Below are 20848 nucleotides of genomic sequence, written 5' to 3' on the forward strand. Positions count from 1 at the left end.
CCCTTAAGCCCCCCCTGCGTACACCAGTGCTTGTCACACTCATCTAGCCCATCAAATTTATCATTCATTTTTATTGTTGCGGTTACCCTAAATACGTAGAAAAGCGACGTCATATAACAACAGCGACAGCGACATCCTATGTATACTAGATATATAAATTATAATGAACAAATTATTAATAACAAACATCTGTGAAAATTTGAAGGTATGAAGGATAATAAGTATTGGTGTGGTAGCGAAATATTTAATACGTAAAATTGTATTTATTTACCCATACGCAACTTCAGATTTCAATGTAGGGGCGATATAAGAGGATAGTCGTGATTACTTTTTGTTTGATTTGTATAATGCCATTTATTGTAATTGCGTGCTGTAAACTTCTTCATATTATTGCCTAGGTCTTATTCCTTGCGTTTTGCTTATTATTCTGCTGCAAATGGTTAATAGAACCAAGATATGGACGATTAAATATGAAAATATTTCCCGTAAGCTTCCATTGCTACGCGAGCCTCGCCCCTTGACAGATCCCTTTGGTTACGTCAGAGCTCGTTGCGGCTTCTGACCAATGGGAGAGCTCCGTGTCTCGAAATGCTCTTCCTAAAATACTTCTATATTCCTTGCTATTAATCTGTGGCCAGGTGTTGTCCTTGAGGTCTTCCGTTGCTATGGCTACAGCGCTGAAGTGACGTTTACTTTACCAGCGTATGTAAATTTATTGTTCTTTCCTAGCAGTTCTAATTTCGTTTTAATTTTCCACATATTCTGAAGGACTGTTATTGTGTAGGCAATGCTGCTGTACTAAAACAAAATCACTAAAATATCAAGAACTTTTAGTGTGGTCGAATACCAATGTGATGAAGTTTTTCATAACAAAACTTGCTGTATTCAGTGTGAAGATAATATTTTGCGATATTTTGCTGGTGTGAAATTTTGAGAAATGATGTAACACAAATTACTTAATGAAAGATTTGTCGGCACACAGAGATCGGAGAGGATTATCATAACCTGTGTAAACTGCTTGACGAAGACTAGTTTGAAGCTTATGTGCCTAGAAGAAAGACAAAGAAGAACGAGGTAACAGTTTGATATAGCGAAAACGCATTTCTTCAATTTTACAGGAGAAACTACTTACAGAAATGGGTAAATATGCGATATCGCCCGGACACCTTTCACTCATTTATTTCCTAAATTTTACCACTGGTACTTACCTATTTTGCCTTGCGGAACATTCTTTAAGGTGAAGTTATGCCTTTTTCCATAAAATACTGTCAACTTTTCATATTACGATTGATTATTTGTCTTACTTGTTCCGCTTCTGTAATTGACAATATGGTGTGCACTCTTAATGGATCATCGCGCATCATGATGCGCCAGCTTGTGTTTTGTCGATTTTCAGTGCACAAGCGGTGTTTCAAACCATCATCATGGGAAATTACGTACTATTTCGATTTTTTTTTCATGTTTACCACCACAAACCATGCACGTGAGCCACAAAAACCATCCACGGGTAGCCCCACAAACCATTGACGTTAGCCCCAAAATCCATCCATGGGTAGCCCCACAAACCATTGACATTATCCCCAAAAACCATCCACAGATAGCCCCACAAACCATTCACACAAGATTAGGTTAGGCCTGTTAGGTTAGGTTCCATTAGCACTCATTTCACCCCTAAATTCATCGAAAAAAGAAAGCGTGGCGAACATAGTTAAAAATAGAAATTTTCGTAAAAAGAAGACACTTTTGGAACACTGCAGAGATCGTGTGACTTTAAACGCTCTCGCCATCTGCATGCACACAATGGAAACAACGGCATAATGTGGCAGGCAGTGTCAATTTCTTACTTAAAAAATCATTAATTCTTGTTCGGCAGCATTCAAATACGAAGTTTTTACTTTCCATGAAAGAAAATACCTCCAAGAACGTCCAGCATGCTAAAGAAACTCATTTCAGTAAGTACTTTCTTCCGTAAATTTGAAGAAATCCATCCGGGCGATATCGCATATTGACCAAGAAATGAGTGTTCCCAACTATCCCAACCACGCCGTTGTTTTGCAAGAAGCTGTATCACATTGTTTTACACACAAAATTTTAACTATGCTTGCCTAACCTAACTGAACCTAACCTTACCTTCTGTGAATGGTTTGTGGGACATTTTTCGGTTAAGAAGGTTGGAAACACTGCATACCCACTGATGATCCATGACGCGCCAAGCTGTGCGTGCCTGCCATATTGTGCCTTACGAAAGTGAGAAAAGGATGAACAATAAATACTCATAATGTGAAAAATTGAAGTTATTTTCGTGAGAAATGCAAAATCCCACCTTAAAGAATGTTTGGCATGCATAATAGTTAAGTACCAATGTCAAACAAGACAAAATGAAGGAGTGGAAGGTGTTTTCCCCATACCAAACTGGAACTAAGAAGGATTCAAGGGAAGATATTAGATTGTTTATCCCTTATTGTTGTGAGTATATTGTAGTTTTCTTCACACTTTTCATTTGTTACTTCATCTTCGGGTTTGATATGCAAGAGTCCAACACCCCAGTGCTCCTTGCTTTGAATCTTTGGATATCTTGATTTTCCTTAGGCGTAAACCAATGAGAATGGGGGCGTAAACACGAGCGGCTAGGGACAGCATTAGCACCTTTGGAAATACATGCTAACAGCACCAAACCTGGCCTGCCTAACCTATCCACATAGGTATATAATAGCATAAATAAGCATGTAAATAGGTTGGCATGAGTATACAATACTGGACCACTCTCCAATTTCTATAAAATTTCGCCTACTTACTAATTTCGGTGTTCTGCTGACGTATCTGTAGTTCATATTTGGCGGTCACTTGTTAAAATTGTACATTTACGTGTAGAACTTGTAAAATAACCTTGCGATTTACCACGGTGATTATCCATAATACACAGCAATTCGGAACCATCTTTCTTTCGCACAACAATCTGGCTACCTTGAATATTGACGTCAGAAGAGGAATGCCTATGAGGTTAGGTTAGGTTAGGTTCCATTAGCATAAATAAACAGAACAAGTAATATTTTCGCTAAGAGACGTGTTACCTTGTCTTGCCTAACATGAAAAAGCTCTGATGACGTGACGTTATAACACAATGTTGCTAAAGTGTTGTGTGATAAGTGACACCCATTCGGGGAAAATGGCGTGTTCCATTGACCTGCTGTTCGTATGGTAGGGTTATGTTATGTTAAGAAAACATAGTTTATTTCATTTTTTTTTTTCTTGATTTCCATACTCTACCGCCAATTATTACATGCAGATTCGTGATTAGGAGCTCACAATTAGTGAGTAGGCAAAATTTCAAAGAAATTGGAGAGTGGTCCGGTATTGTAAACTCATTCCAATAGGTTTGGCAAGTTGTATTTTGTTTATTTATATGTGGATAGGTTAGGTTGGTCAGGTTTGTTGCTGTTAGCATATATTTGCCAAGGGTCGGTATTGCTGCTACAACCATTTTTGTCTTCTGAGAGAACCAAACCCAACTAGCCTAACCTAACCACCACATTATTTACCAGCCAATGGGAATGCTTGAAAAGCTTGTAGCAGCAATCACTACCTTTCCCAAGCTGCTAATGCTGTCCCTAGCCGGTCATGAGTAAACGGCCGACATTCCGATTTAACCCATAACTAGCATGGTGCCAGATTGCAATGCAAATGGCGTCACATGGACCACAAATTTGAATTCACTATTTCCATAAGTTATCGAAACAGTAGCGAACTTTTTCACAAATTAACAACTATTTTGGATCTTCTTTATGGATTTAAGTTTTGTCCACAATTTCTGTTATTGCAGTTTTTATTACTCAATTTATCTATCGCTACAAGAATATGTCCGTTTTTCGTAAACAGCTCTGTAAATACATTTTCGTGGGACTGTAAGATACAAATATAATTTAATTGTTCAATTATCACAGAACATATATGTGGTTATCCAAAGGAAACAAAATCACATGAAAAAATTCACACAAAAAAATTCTGCACAATGTCCAAATGAGGAGGAAAAGGTAATTGATCGTAGCGAAAGTCAGTGAAGATAAATACTTCATTATCAGTTTTATCAGACTCCAGATCTGATAATTCACTTCCGCTTGCGACTTATTCGAATATTTTTTATTTAAAGAATATTTTCACTAAAAAACATATCGTCAACTCTGATTCTTACACAGGTTCCTTGCCGAAAGACTTACGCAAATGGCATTGTGTGGTCCGTGGGACCCATAGGTGTCTATTGCTCTGAAACTAAAATGCAGCTAACGAAGTGGCGCTGGCAGGTTACATGATATTCCAAAATATGAAGTTACCGAAAAGGAGAGGGAAGTACATGTTATTGCTTCAGAAAATGAGAGCATTGTTCTAGGCCACAAATCCCTGAGACCATGCCATGCCAGTTATGCATTAATTATGACACACATTCATTTTTACATGGTTCGATTTATTTTTATGTCTATCAACATATACTTAACAGTCTTGGTGATTACTTACAGTGTGTTTTCTGGAGAACGATTTTTCCCTTTTGTATGCTCCCATATGATTCTTTGTTTGCGAGCAGCCATTAGTTTACTTTTGTATTGTTTACAGACTGCTGCTGTGAACTACTACACCACAGCTAAAGGACCTTAGTCGTTTACAGGCAAATACAAGCATAATACACCTTAAAGCGACCAAGGTCGTTAATGGGTGGGAATGTGTTAAGAAACTACATAAGCAAACTTTGGTGCAATATCCAATAAACATATGCTGCTAATGGCTAAAAGGAATGGATGAGTTTTTATCATTCATTTGGTGACCTTCATTGCATTTGCTGGTTCATTTTTGGAGTAGGTATTTTGTTCATTTAATTTGGAATGAATGAAATACTCTCTTTGGCCCAAGTTCCTTTTGTTTTATTGCAATTTCATCATGCTACGAATGCAATTTTTACATGGTTCGATTTTGATGTACGTCTGTTAACACATACTGCGGAGTTTTAGCGATTACTTAAGTTTTTGTTCAATATATGCTTTCGTGGTTAGGTTTGGTTCCCTTAGCATTAAAATAAAGTCCCTAAATGCATTCTACTAAGGTTCCGATTTACTTCTACATTCATTCCCACGCTTCTACGATATTTACTGTCGCTTGTCGACGGAGAATATCTTGTCCTTGAGAAGTGCGTAAGGTAATTTTCAATTTTTTTTTTCAACATAAATAATATTTTTTTCGAGTCCAAACAGTGCTCATTACTTTAAGGAAGGTTCAAATTTCGTGTGACAATGATTTCCAAAATTCGACGATAATTAGTCTTTGTGGTAGGAGAAATCATAAAACAATTGGAACCGTTACCGTGTAGGCTCAGTACCAGTTAGCATACCTTAACAAATACTTGAATTAAAACACATCTAACTATTTGTAAAATCCGGTGGTATTCACACTCAAAACGCAAGAAAGGAACATGTGTGAATGGTAAGAGCATAAAACCGAATTCTCCTAACCAAATGAAACTGGTCTTATATCATAGAAAAGGATTTTCATGAAATATACATGCACACCTTGAGAATATGCATTTTCCACAACATGCTTGCAGGGAGAAAATGAGTGTGGGTTGGGTTGTGTGCAGGTAGGCCCTCAAACGTGCATGATCTTGACCATTGGTTGAGTCTGTGATGAACACCATGCTCTGAACTCCCCCCCTTCTTGGGGCTACCCTTTGGTACCTATATAGAAGTTACGACCATATGTGCAAGCAAGCCCAACTTATAATCAGGGTTGCTATGCATCTGGAAAACTGGGAAATGGCAGTGAATTTTGCAGATTGTCTGGAATTTACATGCATTTTGGAGTCTGCGCGAGAAAAAGTTGCAAAATGAACAAGCTCTTCATTTCCACTTCTGGATTAGTTTCTTGTGATTCCACTCCCAAAGAAGATTCAGTTCAGAAACTTGTTTCTTTTGTTCTTATGATTCTCAATCTTGTCCAAAATTATGGTTCCTTCAAATTTTGGTAATAAATTTTCACTTTTGTAATACTAGATATTAGAAAGAATATCAAAGTAAAACTTTTAGTTCAGATATCTGATTGATAACCAAAGTACATTGACAATGTGATTATAAATATCAGAAAGTTTGGTGAAGAAGAGGTTATCATCTATATCGTCTAGTTGGCATTTCCTATATAATTCTTATATGCAACAAAAATGTCTCTAGATGCTGTGTTTTCATAAATGTAAACAAGATCAGCCTTTTTTACGACACTATAAATCTGCTAGAAAGTGAAAACTTTTGTATGGTTTATGAAGATTATGTTGTTTATAAACTTTTTCTGTTGTTTTTAGATCCTGGAGATGTGTTATGGCGAATTAATAGACATCTGTTATCTTAGCCTGAAGCCTAGACGAAAGTGGTTATAGCTCATGACATATTTGATGCTGATGGTAATTTTACATTATTTTTTAGAATTTTCAGGTGTTTTTGTGCATGTAGAATGAAATTTGCTTTAAAAAATTTGTGAAAATGAATATTCGTAATAATTAACAGATTTATATATTTAATTGAAGAAAACAAGGTTCAGCAGCAAATATCATGATTAGGGTTGCCAGATCACTTTAAGATAAATGTAGGACATGCTGTCCCAAAATGTAGGACACAAAACATTCTCAATAAATAATACATATTTCTATAGAACACGTTAGAAAGTAATTGAAAAATGACACTTTTAGTCTTAAAAAATAAGTTCTTAATTAATTTCTAAATACAAAATTTCAAGACTTGCAATCATACTAAACGATGCACCTCTTACTACATGATTTAAGTGGTACCTCTCAGAGGACCTAATTTTTCTCAAAATTTCAGGTTTTTCAAAATATATTTATGTTAAAGTGGACAGTCAAACTCTTTGAAATTATAGGGACCAGTACCAAACATTTTACATAATTTCTCTCCGGAGTCTGTTGTGCTGATGGTAATGAATGTACTCTCTCAACATTTGCATTATGACGTGTAATGGCAAACAAATATTCAGCAATTATCGTAATTTGAAATGGTCCCAGAAATTTCATCTTGGGTAGTTTTTAGTTCAATAACAGGGTGTCTACCAAAATAACACATCCAGAATTTTTGACCGTTTTTTCCGTTTTTCTTAACGTTTATTTATTCGGCCCCTACTTAGGCAAAGTTGGAAATTAGTAATTAAGAAAATAAATGTTTATTTAATGAAAACCCCTACCAAAGAGCTGGTTAAGATGAAATTTGAATCTGTATTTATAAAGAGAATTAGACCTTCTTTATGCATTAATGCATCTGGACTTTTTTTGACAGACTAGCGAGGCTCTGGCATCTGGACTCAGCCAGTATAATCTTATGTGGGGCTCATGTTGTGTTGTCCCTTCATCCAATTTACCACCATTCACCCCATATTCGCAATTAGCCAAAGGGACAGAAAAAGTGAAGTAAAATAAACTAAATCAACAGCAAAAATTCTTGACCACAAGAATAATTTATTGCCTTTTTATCGACTTCTTGACCTACTTGTTGATTTTTTTTTTTTACTTTTTTCTTGACTTTCGTGACTGGCAGACACCTACAATAACTTTGTTCTCTATACCCCTGCTTTACAATCAAAATATTGAATAAGAATGGGAAACACCTTGTTATATCAGTATAAACCCCAAGGCAAGAAATTCCGCTCAGGCATTGAACAGTGACATCATCTGAAAGTGGTCCCAAAACTTTGTTCATTAATTGCTTCAGTTTTCCTGTTTGTTTTCTAGCAGGACAAGCTCTTCTTTTCTTTTTGGGCAATGGCTGAATCAAAATATATTTCACTATTGAGTTTGGGCTTGTACTGTTTGACCAGCGATCCCAGAGCTCCAGTTGGCAAAGTGCCAAGAAAAAGGGGAAGTTGGCGGTAGGAAGGCAGGTGGGAGAATGCCGCTCGCGGTTGCACGTTGAACAGTGTTACCAATCTGCGAGGATGCTTATCCACCAGAACATAAGTAACGAAAACCAAGGGACATGCACAACCATGCCGTTCGTCCTTTTTCCAATTTAAAATACAAGGATAGTAGGGTAAAGAATTGCAGTTTCACTTATAGGGGCATCGTTAGAATGTTGGTGGGGGGTCGCGCCCGCTCCAAGATTTTGGCAAAAAATAAAACAAAAAGAAGAAAATGTCATTTCAACAAAATAAACACATGACGCAAGTGAAATGTTCGTAAAGATGATGTGCAACACATAAGCATACAGAAAAACAGAAACATTTGAATGACGTTGTGCAGAAAATTATGTGAAAAAATATGAAATAGCATACCTTTTGTGAAAGTAGTTCAATCGTCCAAGTCATCCGAATCGGAAGCTGACTCATCACTGTCATTTAAATTGACCACCAGAGGCTCGCAGACTTCTTCGATTATTCCGTCTCTGTCCCAATAGATATTTTCCAATGAAGACACATGAGAGCAGTGTTTCTTCCACTTTTCGACTGTGACACTGTTAATCGCCTGTTCAGAGTATATCAACAGATTTGACATATTTGTGTCACCAGTTACGTTGCGATCGCGAATAAATCTTTTCACATCTGCCCACACATATTCAATGGCATTAATATCGCAATGATAAGGAGGTAACCTTAAAGCAACGTATCCATGTTCTTGGAGTATCGTGTCGAATTTGAATATTTTCCTTGCAGGCGCGTTTCTTCTCACCAGATCTAATAGTTCAACTTTGCGCATTTGGGGACAATGCACGATCTTATTTGCAACGAGCCAATCTAAAATTGCTTGCTTAGTATTGGAAGCTGTTGGAACCTTGTTCACTACGATAGAGTGGTAAGGGGCATTGTCTATAACAACAACAGCATTACGGGGAAGGTTTGGAATTAGTTTTTCCTTTGCCCACTTTTCGAAGATCGTCGAGTTCATCTGACCGTGATAATCCCCACTTGTTGTATTGGCTTTGTACAATAAATTTGAATTCGGTATGAAACCCATTTCTCCCCCCGCACACAAAACAATTATGCGCCGTGAGGCATTACCGGTTTGAACCACTCCACATTCGTCTTTACTTTGCCAGCATTTTCCAAATGTAAGGTTGCTGTCTATCCACGTTTCGTCCACAAACACAAGAGGCCTATTTTCTTCCCTGTAACGTCGTACTGTTCTCAAATACAGGGTTCTAGCTAAAACTATATCGTTTCGTTCCATGATGAACTTTCTTTTGTTCTGTGACCTTTTGAAACAAAAACCGATCTCGTGGAGAATTTTCCTTAATGTTTCACGTTTCCTACGAAACCCAATGCGTTCGTTCAACACAGGAAGCAATTTACGAATGGTTGGCACAGTTTTCTCGACCACGTAAAATTCATGTATAACTCTTCTTATTACATCAGTATCAAAATCGTCTAAAGCGACATTCTCAATAACGCTTTTTCTCTGGCGTTTTCGGGGTGATCGAAATTGCGGGTTATCTTCGCCCTTTGCTTCACTGCGGATTCTCTTCACAGTCGCCTCTGATACGCCCGCGATTGCACTCGCACGTTTTGTAGCCTGCGAAATTGGAATTAGAGGGTGGCATTCTAATGCTTCTTTGTCGCAGAATGCAAGCACATTGTGCACCATCTGTTTGCACACGCTGCGTAGAGGTTTAACATTAGAACGTTGTGACGGTCCTGCCTCCATCATTACAAAAGCAGATACAGAACTTCGCACGAACACACTACAAACACACATACGAACAAACTTCGTCTTTCCGCGTTTTGTTTATACTCCTCGTCCGGATTCCAACCTCACTTTACACCAAAGAAAGTTCCGAAAGATCAGTTTTCCCCCTAACAACCAAGAAGGAAAGGCTAGGGCCAGACACGCCTCTTTTCGCAACTGCAGCGGGTGTGACTTCATCAGCGGACAAAACCCAGCTGAGACTTTACCCCATACGGAAAGAAACGTGGAAAGGCTGATCTGTTTTGTTCTTTTCGCTCCTTTTTTCTTGTATTTCTGGATTGTTGGGTTCAGGGTGCGAAATCCTGGGGGGGACGAGGGGATTTCCCCCCACCAAAAAATTTTCTGGGGGGGTAGAGTTTTTGTTATAACAAAGCAATTACTTTCAATTTCAAATATACTTTACTAAGAATAATATCGAAAACACACACAAATTATACCTGCCGCAAAATTAGTTTGGTATTGAGAGCTGAAGGAACACGCGTCACGGTGTTGCCATATCATGCGGTACGGTACGGTACGCAGGGCAGCCGTCTGACGCTGTGTCGAGGAAAACGTGTTATGAAAAGGAACAATGATGAAATGTGTTATTGTTTTTCGAGGAAAACGAAATAACAATGATGACAACAATGATGAATGTGTTATTGTTTTCTCTCTTCATTTCCATCTCCCTTACAACATGAACGAATTAACGAAACGAGCATTGTTTACAGGTTACCTTTTCAATCCATTCTGTATATACACTTTCAATAATCATTTCTTTCCGAAGTCCCCGTTAAAGTCTGCCCGTCTTTCAATTATACCGCTACTGAGTTGGTGGGGCGTCTGACTTTCACGTGTGAGACCCGCGGTGGTTTGTGGAACTTTTTCAAATATCCCGACCGGCTCCGGGGTCGACTCAGCCCAAGTGAGTACCTGGGGCAAACTTGCGGTAAAGGCGGTTGGTGAACCACATCACCTCCATAATATGGCCTAGGTCGAGGTCGAGAATGTGTGGAGCTTTACCTCCACATCCCCATATGCCTACATACTTTACTTTATTTTGCGTCCATTATTTTTTTTTTTTTTTGTATGAGAATCCCAGATATTTTATGACTGTCCTTAAAGATGTTTCCCCACCTTGAAAAAATGCCGAATCTTTCAACGAAACTCGCAGTTTCCCAACAGTGGGATAATCTTTCCTCCTATAATAAGAGTTGCTGAAAGGTATCTAAATTTGTCACGCGTTTATTGATATTCCTCTTCTTTCCTGGGGTTTCCAATTTTGAAGCCTCGCATTTATTTATTTATTTATTTATTTATTTCTACCACATTATATTTTTCTTTCCCTATGGTAACAATAGTGTTCTTAGACAGGCCGAAAGCAGCAGCAGTCCTGTCCAGAACTTTATTTACAGAAATGATTGGACCCCCATTGTTTTTCTCTTGCTCAAATTATTTGCGCTCAGAACAAACCATCTCCCGCGTTTGTCCTTTGAGAAGAATTCCTTTAGTGCATGGCCTCTTTGGTACATTGTCATCTCGAGTATTGCCTCCTGTGCTTGACATTCTTCACACAAGCTCACGACACACTCAAGAACAGAAAATTATGTACAAAAAATAACAACTAAAACAACACTCTATATACAACAATGAATGCTCTAAATTCAATAAACACAAAACAACGGACCGGTTAAAATATCACAGCAACGCAACAAACAAACAACACGTCCTCTCCCAACAACATGAAATCTGATCGCAGGAAGAATCGCCCGACAAGCGGCAACACCGAGATAAACGTTTTCTGTTGCTAGGTAACCAGGGCTTGGGTGAAGCACTGGGAAGATTTTGATTGGCTCGCATGCCAGCAACCCACCCTCCAGCAGTGCCGTAGACCCGATTTCAACACGTGCTTCCCAAGCGTCAATACCAAACTAATTTTGCGGCAGGTTTAGTGTGGTTGTGAGTGTTGAATGCTTTCTCTCTCAAGAGATCATTAACAAATCTGCATCGATACACACAATAAAAGAAAAACAAGAATGCAAAACAATAATAACTATGAAATCTAATTGATTTATATTAACATAGTGCATAAACTAAACAAAAACTTACACATAATAAAACCACTTCAAATATGTTATAATTTATAAACGTCTTTAACCGGTTAGTAAAGGAATTAGTTAGCTGCTTTACACTATCTGATATGTATGAAAGTAACAAATTAATTTCTAATTAATAATCATCATAATTATTTTAATTTAGTAATTTATTTTTACGTTTAATAACATTAGAAATATGTACATCGCATAATTCACATATGTTTGTGGGGAGGGGGCTTTAGGTTAAGAACTTTCTCCCCCTCACCAGTTTTCAATGATTTCGCACCCTGGTGGGTTGTGAGGTGTTGCAGTTTACAATGCCTTTAGTGAGGTGTTGCGACGTGTCGTGATCTCCGATGAAAAAATAAAAACAGCGGGTGACAATATATACCTGAACACATCGCATCTAACGAGACTTGTTAGTGGCTTGTGATACCAGTAGTCTAATTACACATCAGGCTATCATACACTTCAATTGGGTTACAATTATTAGAATAAAAAATAATAATATTGTAATTTATAATAAAGGCTCTCACGAGTATAGTAAGATAAAAACTGCAAGCATACCCCTCAATTTAATATCCAGTCCCCCACTAAAATTCCTATGTTAATTTTAGGTTCACTGTTGGTATTGAAGAGTTGAATCTCGATTAGTGTTATTGTGTTTTGCTATTTTTTTATGCAATATAAAGACCTTTGGAGTAAAACGTCACAGTGAATGAATGGATGTCTGAACACTGCAGGCAAAAGTGACAACAGCGCTTTACGGAAAAACAGGTGGTGGCCATGGACGTCCGCATGATTTTTTCCAGGGAAGGGCAAGGAAGGTATTTTTTTTTTCCAGGGGGGCAAACAAGGCACATTTTCTCCAAAAATAGTGCTGTTCCCTAAAAACACATTGCTTAAATTTGAATTTATGGTGATCATGCAATAATTAACACATATTATTGTGGCTAAAATGAAACTATATGTGCGAAATAAATAATTTTTGGTTGACTTTCATGTTTCAGGGGGGCATCCCCCCCTTGCCCCCCCCCTCGGGCGCCCATAGTGGTGGCTCGAAACCAGATACGGGTCCAGTCGCCTTCCTCTGGGGTTGGGTCAAAGATGCCGAACTGGCGCTACGTTCAAGATTTCAGCTTTTGCAAAGACTCCTCTCCACGGCCAGAGCACTTCCAATATCTTGTGTCAATATTCTCCGGTTGGCAACATTGCTCTCTTTCCCCACGTGACACTCGCGCTGCTCGCGTTTCAGAGAAGCGGTTCCGCAAACTCCCCCAATTTATGACTGGACTCTTCTACTTCGCGCATGCGCAGAAAACTCGAGATCTCTCGGATCGCTGGTCAGACAGTAACTTGCATGATTTTTTATGGTACGTATTTTCCTAATTAATATTATGTGTTGCTCGAAATGTAGGACATTTATGATATTTTTCAAATTCCTCCCGGACACCGGACATAAGGCTAAAATGTAGGACATGTCTGGGAAAAACCGGACGTCTCGTAACCCTAATCATAATGATCAACATGTCTGGAAAAAATTCATTATTTTACTGGAAATGTCAGGGAATTTCATAATAAAAAAATCGTAGTATCCCTGATGTACCTAGTGGGAATTCAACTCTTTACTCTCATTGAAAGATAGCATTTCTAAGAGTTGCAAAACTATCAGAGATAATGTATGTGTAATAAAGTATTTGTCATACTTGAAATACCCATGTTCCAACCCTACTTATCACTTAAATTTTCTACATTCCAGGTTTCAGAGAATGATGGTTTACCAAAGCTTGTGTGCTATCCATGAATAGAGAATCTAGAGAATTTCCAGGACTTGCGACATGTCTCATGAATCAGAAAACTTTTTAAATGAATATCTGTCATCTGCAGGAGAGAAGCACAGAAACAAGTCAAGTTTTGAGGTAAAATTAATGATTTACTTGAATAAATGATGACATACAAAACAATGAAGCTTCAGTTACACATGGCTTGGTAATAAGATCCAATTTTTAAAAATAGAAAATAATATTTTTACACCTGCTATTCATAAGAATGGAATCGTATATTATTTCTTGTGAAGACCCACAGTGAAAGAGAGATGTATGTATCAGGTCTCATGTGCAAAAAATTGTATTTCTTAATACTCTGTTCATAACATAACCCATGTCACAGCCCTTTTGGCCAACCCGTGGCAGAATGGTTAGCACATTGTGCTACGACGCCAGGGGTCCCAAGTTCAAATCCTGGCCTGGGCATGGATGTTTGTGAGTGTCCATTCATCGATTTCATCATATCATCACTCATTCCCATCTGTGCAAATTAGTCAAAAGTGGCACAAAAGGCGAAGTAAAATAAAGCAAATCAATCAATCAAACCTTTTGGCCAAGGCCTATCTACAGACTGCCATTCTCACTCCCACATATCTCAGCTATCATCAAACCAGTTATAGTATGATGTGTGTTCAGCAGGACATATATATCTTATATCATCTCGGGACAACACCTCTCACTTGTTTATTTTGTCATTTTTGACATTCATACTTACCTATTGTGCATTGCGAAACATTCTTTAGGGTGTGATTTTGCTTTTCTCATGAAAATAATGTCAATAACAGTAATTATTGTTCGTCCTTTTTTCCCTTCCGTAGCACACAATATGGCAGGCACAGCTTGAGTAGCGTTGTGGATCAGTGGGTATACAGTGTTTCCAACCTTCTTAACTGAAAAATGCCCCACAAACCATTCACGTATAGCCCCAAAAACAATTCACACATAGCCTCACAAACCATTAACGGTAAGGTTAGGTTCGGTTAGGTTAGACAAACATAGTTAAAATTTGGGGTCGTAGTAATATCAGGAATGTATATTTTGTTTTTTTCATCTTCTTGCAAAACAACGGCGTGGTTGGAAACAATGACAGAAGGTTACGTCATCAAACGTGCACAACATCTGGTTCACGTAGATGAAGCAAAGAACAGCATTGGCAATTGTGCATCGGAGAGATATTTTTCGTGAAAAACACATGAATTCCCGGTCAAACAGATTCAACAATGAAAGAAAATACCTCCACGAACTTTCAAAATGCTAGAGAAACTCATTTCAGAAAGTACTTTCTTCTGTAAAAATGAAGAAATTCGTTGTCCCGAGATGATACTGTTACCCACCATCTAAATTGGGTTCTACCTGGGAGAGGCATCCACAGTTCTCAACGTGAGGATCAACAATCACCACTCCTCTTCCCAAAACATGAATTTCACTGTGCCATCTGCACCAACAGCTTCTGGGTAGCGACATACTGACACCAGTGTATGAAAACACTGGGTGAGATCTTACATATCGACCACGAGTGCAACCACACCCTTTGACCTGAATAAGGCCACTCAGAAATGTATAGCCTAGGCTGCACTGCAAATGCAGTAGCTCAGTCGTTAGGGCATCTAACTACCAGTGAGAGACCCAGATTCGATCCCCGATAGGGGAGAGCCGGTATTATTTCCACCTGCTCACCCAGCGTTGCATAAAGAGGGTACCTGGAGGAAACTCTGGGGGGTAAAGGCATGGTGCTGGTCACATCACCCCCAACTTCTGAGGTGATCAAGAGAGTGTGGGGCCGTAACTCCACACCCCTATATGCCTTAATGGTGCAAAGCACAGGTGAGCACTTTACTTTTTAGGCTACACTGTAAATGCAATTATTATGTGTTATTTGACTTGGAGCTTCTTTAAGAATTTAGAAACACAGTGAACCAAAAAAGCCAGTAATAGCAGTTGTATCAGTTGAGACATTGGAACATACTTGCTGCTTACTATGTCAGTATTTCATGTGTTCTGACTACCTTTTAAGGCATCTGCCGCATTCATCTTTTTACAGAAATCATTGCGTGTCGCAATTAACATTCAAAATTATTTCTGTATCAGGTTCCTATTCTTGATTGTTTAGACAAAGTAGTCAATTTTCTTTGTTCGTTTTTCTGTTCTGTTAATTAACTTGTTAACTGGCTGTTTTTGACCTTTCAAATGTAACTGACTGCCATGGGGATTTTTCTTCATTGGCAGTGAAAGTTGGATATGCAAGGTGTGAACAAATTATGTTGCTCAATTTTGCAAGCCCGTATTTTCCCCAATACTGAACAGAAATTCATGATATTACCACCATATGCAAGAGGAGTATTTGCAGTTTCACACAGACCTTAAATGCATTCGATATGCACCCCTTGTATGGCATGTGTAATGGACAAGACTCTACCCAAATAATAATGCATTCTCTTTCATATCGAAGCCCAGACGTCACGAGTTAGATAACCCCTAACGGTAGTGTTTGAGCTCATGCCCTACTTACCGTTACACAAGACAGATGTCCATACATTTCATCCATTCTCACCAAACCTTTCGAGAGATAACGTCACTCTCATCTTCAGGGAATGAAGTGCAGAGATAAGTCAGGGTGATGTTATATGTATTTGGTGTGGGAGGGGTCTGGTGTAGGTGGTGTTTCTCCGACGTCCATGCTTCCAGTCGACTATCGCTAACCAGACTGGGTCTAGTTCCGAGTTGCATGTCCCTGTTGAGGTTTTCTTTTTCTCTGTGTATGGCTATTGCTTCTTTGATGAGACGATCCCAGTAATTTGATGATCTCGGTGGTTGTGAAATCAATTCTATGGCCCTCCTGGATTGAATGTTCTGCTAACCCTGATTTTTCAGGATGAAAATTCCTTATGTAGCTGGCGTGTCTTTGCAGCGCTGTTCGATTGTCCTCCCCGTTTGTCCAATGTAGGCTTTACCGCAGGCACAGGCGATATTGTAAATCCTGGGTGTCTTCTGTCCTAGGTCATCTTTGGGGTTTTGAAGTCAGCTTCTTACTTTTGATGGTGGTTTGGGGATCATCTTGATGTTGGGTTTTGAAAGAATGTGGCTGATGACTGTAAAGAGGTTACCGGTGTATGGGATGATGGCTATTTTCATCCCGAAAAATCAGGGTTAGCAGAACATTCAATCCAGGAGGGCCATAGAATTGATTTCACAACCACCGAGATCATCAAATTACTTTCACCATCTCATCAAAGAAGCAATAGCCATACACAGGTAAAAGGACAACCTAACAGGGACACGGGACTCGAACTGGACCCAGCCTGGTTAGCGATAGTTGATTGGGAGCACGGACGTTGGAGAAACGCCACCTACACTGGACCCCTCCCACACCAAATACATATAGCGTCACCCTGACTTATCTCTGCACTTCATTCCCTGAAGATGAGAGTGACATTAGCTCTCAAAAGCTTGGAAGCCTTTCCGGAAATCACCTGGCTGATTGCCCAAGAAAACCTCTTCAATATTCGCCACCAGGAAAGCTTCAAGAATTATTACAGTCAACTCTATTGAGATGAAATTTTACAATGGATCCTCAGATTTGAAGATCTATGCACCAAGGAAACCAAGCTGTTGTCAACATTGGCGTTCTTACAGCGATGCAGAGACAAGAATGTTGTACCCATCTTTGCCAAATTGAAATATCCGATCAAAAACACAACAATATACCGGATACTAAGACACATCAGCATCGCAGTAAGAGAAAGAATTCATTTCACAAGACACAAACTTGCATCGATAGACAGAAGCCTTCCCCATAGTCACCTGGAAATTTCCTCTTCTTTGTCTCCGATGGACTGGGAATGGATAGACACCACCACCAAAGCCCGCATGGAACTACAAACCAGCAAGACCACTGCCAAGCAGAGCAGTAAATACTCTTGCCTAGCTTCATCCGACAGTCAACAGATAGCCGGCAGTCAACCGACAGCCGACCAGCAAAATCGAGAGAACACTATCCATCGCACCGTTGCCAACCTAATGGACAAATGTTTCGACGAAGCTACGTTCTCCATCCTGTCGAAGGGGTTGAACTTCGTTCCCGCTCCTAAAAACCATTCCTACCACAGACATAATCAGCAGCATCCAGCAAGCTGTAAAAGACCTTCCGGTGACAGCCACCCAGGACATTCGTTGAGAAGTATATGTGGCCCTTAAAAGGGCCGCTCCGCCAAAACCGAACATCACAGCAGCAGAGAAAGCCACGTTCAAGCAACTGATAGAAGACCAGGACATCGTTATTCTACCAGCAGACAAAGGAAACACCACTGTTATACTTGAATCCACAGAGTATGACAGCAAAATCACCGACTTTCTCACCGATGGCACATACCGACCTTTACTCCGAGACCCCACAGCTGCAATAGAAAGGAAAATCAGAGCTCTACTGAAGAAATCCACACTGCCGAAAGAAACTGGGGACCGGATAACACCAAATGGAACAGTACCTCAACGACTTTACGGTGTTCCGAAAATACACAAAACTGATGTTCCATTAAGACCCATGGTCAGCGCAATTGGATGCCCTACCTACAGACTCTCCAAATTCCTAACGGAACAACTCAAACCTCTGACGGGAAAGTGCCAACTCCATGTTAAAAACTCATCGGACCCTTCAGGACATCATAACCCAAGACCCTTCAGGACATCATAACTTCTCCCGGAGACCTTCTAGTCAGCTTCGACGTACTATCACTCTTCACCAAAGTTCCGCTTCAAGATTCTTTAAGTCTGTTGGAGCAACATTTCGCACCAGATATCATTAGCCTTTTCAAACATACCCTGACTTCAACATACTTCAGCTACAAAGACAAGTGCTATGAACAGACCGACGGAGTGCCAATGGGATCCCTGCTCTCACCAGCAATAGCATATTTCTTCATGGAGAAGAAACCTTCCGCTCCACAGAAACCTTCCGCATTTTACAGATATATAGACGACACCTTTGTCATCTGGCCGCACGGTGAAGCAGCGCTACAAACATTCCTGAATCACCTCAACAACCAGCACCAAAACATCAAATTCACCATGGAGACAGAGATCAACGGCAGCCTTCCATTCCTGGACATCCTCATCACACGCAAACCGGTCAGGACCTTAGGATACAGCGTATACAGGAAACCTACTAACACCGACCTATACCTCAACACCAAGAGTTTTCACCATCCAGCGTAGCGAACAACAGTACTCTCGAGATTGTTTCACCGAGACATCGCCATCAGCAACGCAGAGCACCTTCAAGAGGAAATAAGACACCTATGCATAGCCTTCAGACAGAATGGATTCAGTGAAGGCATTATCAACAAGACGGTAAAGAAAGTAACACACAAGAACAACCAATGAACATATCCAGATCCACCTGATGACCAAGAAGACAAGAAGATAGCCATTGTCCCATACACTGGTAACCTCTCTGCAGTCATCAGCCGCATTCTTTCAAAACCCAACATCAAGATGATCCACAAACCACCATTGAAAGTCAGAAGCTGACTTCAAAACCCCAAAGATGACCTAGGACAGAAGACACCCAGGGTTTACCATATCGCCAGTGCCTGCGGAAAAGCCTACATTGGACAAATGGGGAGGACAATCGAACAGCGCTGCAAAGAACATGCCAGCTACATAAGGAATTTTCATCCTGAAAAATCAGGGTTAGCAGAACAATCAATCCAGGAGGGCCATAGAATTGATTTCACAACCACCGAGATCATCAATAAATCTTAAAATTACTGGGACCGTCTCATTAAAGAAGCAATAGCCATACACGGGGAAAAGGACAACCTCAACAGGGACACGGGACTCGAACTAGACCCAGCCTGGTTAGCGATAGTCGACTGGAAGCGTGGACGTCAGAGAAACGCCACCTACACTGGACCCCTCCCACACCAAATACATATAGCATCACCCTGACTTATCTCTGCACTTCATTCCCTGAAGATGAGAGTGACGTTAGCTCTCGAAAACTCGGAAGCCTTTCCGGAATTCGCCTGGCTGATTGTCTGAGAAAACCTCTTCAATATTCGCCGCCAGGAAAGCTTCAAGATTTATTTTAATTTTTTTTGTTTAGCGTCGCCTTTCTTCATCTTTTGGCTAATTGCGACGATGAAGATAAATGGTGAAATTAATGAATGGACACTCAGAAAGAACATCCATGCCCAGGCCGAAATAGGAACCCGGGACCCCTGTCATCATAACATGCTGTGCTAACCACTTGGCCATGGAGGTCAACTTATACATCAATGAAACAATACTCTGTGGAGTCAGTGGCTGAACACTTCGAACAGCATTGTTTATTATCGGCATGTAAAATCTGACCGGCAAGAAATTGTTACAAGAACAATAGTTCGACATGCACTTTCTGTAATTACACTCAAGTTTACACAACAATTTTCTCAATATATTTATGATACTGTAAAGAGTACATACGAGTTATTGAATGTCGTTTTGCTAATTTCCCTACTTTTATGTCAATTTTCTGCTACTTACGCTAGCCGCGACAAAGAAGATGAATTGTTCATTTAGCATTTCTCTTATCTTGGGTCGTTTTTCTGCCAGTCTTGGCTAAACTGAGGAAGGATGAACTCTGATCAGCAGTTTGCAGAGCATAGTATCCAATAGTATCCGACTCAACTACATAGGCTATTTCGAAATCAACCACTATTTTGCTGGTACGAGCACATGGGTTACTACAACGTCTTGATGAATGCATAGAAGTAAGCGGTCATGTATTGGTTACTGCATTCAGTGCTTGGTGTGCAGTGAGCGGAAAACTATAGCTGGTGTAACCGCTGCTCCCGCCAAATGTGAGTTTTGCGGTGTGATCTGATTTCTTCAGGCTGAAGGACACAGCGCACATGAAATCCATCGCAGTATGAGTACCATGTATGGAGAGAAGTCCATGACTGAAGGTTGTATGAGAGAATGGTGCCGGAAGATTCGAGAGGGACTAACTGATGTGCACAATTAAGGTGGCCAGGGATGACATTGTGAAACGTGTGGACAGAGTGATTCGCGAGTGCTGCCGCTTCACAATATCGGAGTTGTCTTCTGAATTTCCAGAAGTTGGGTGAACAACACTTAATGAGATATTGACTCTAAAGCTGGGTTGTCACAAGTTTTGTGCAAGGTGGGTAACCAAGGGCCTCACCAAGGACCACAAAAAGTGGCACATGGTGTCGACATTGCAGTTTCTGGAA

General features: G+C 39.9%; 1 protein-coding gene and 1 long non-coding RNA gene across 2 annotated transcripts; both read left to right on the top strand.

Annotated features, from left to right (window-relative positions):
- Positions 1-673: 673 nt before the first annotated feature.
- LOC145999618 (uncharacterized) lies at positions 674-13703 on the top strand. Its single transcript, XR_014443420.1, has 3 exons — positions 674-1074; positions 6335-6433; positions 13550-13703. It is a non-coding gene; the product is annotated as an uncharacterized LOC145999618 (long non-coding RNA).
- Positions 13704-18494: 4791 nt separating this feature from the next.
- Positions 18495-18827, top strand: LOC145999139 (uncharacterized). Its single transcript, XM_083136072.1, has one exon. It carries the CDS (start codon positions 18495-18497, stop codon positions 18825-18827), a length of 333 nt encoding a protein of 110 aa, XP_082992198.1.
- The last annotated feature ends 2021 nt before the right edge of the window (positions 18828-20848 follow it).

Source organism: Lepisma saccharinum, chromosome 15, assembly GCF_977018435.1.
Source record: "Lepisma saccharinum chromosome 15, izLepSacc3.1, whole genome shotgun sequence".
Classification (NCBI taxonomy): domain Eukaryota; kingdom Metazoa; phylum Arthropoda; class Insecta; order Zygentoma; family Lepismatidae; genus Lepisma; species Lepisma saccharinum.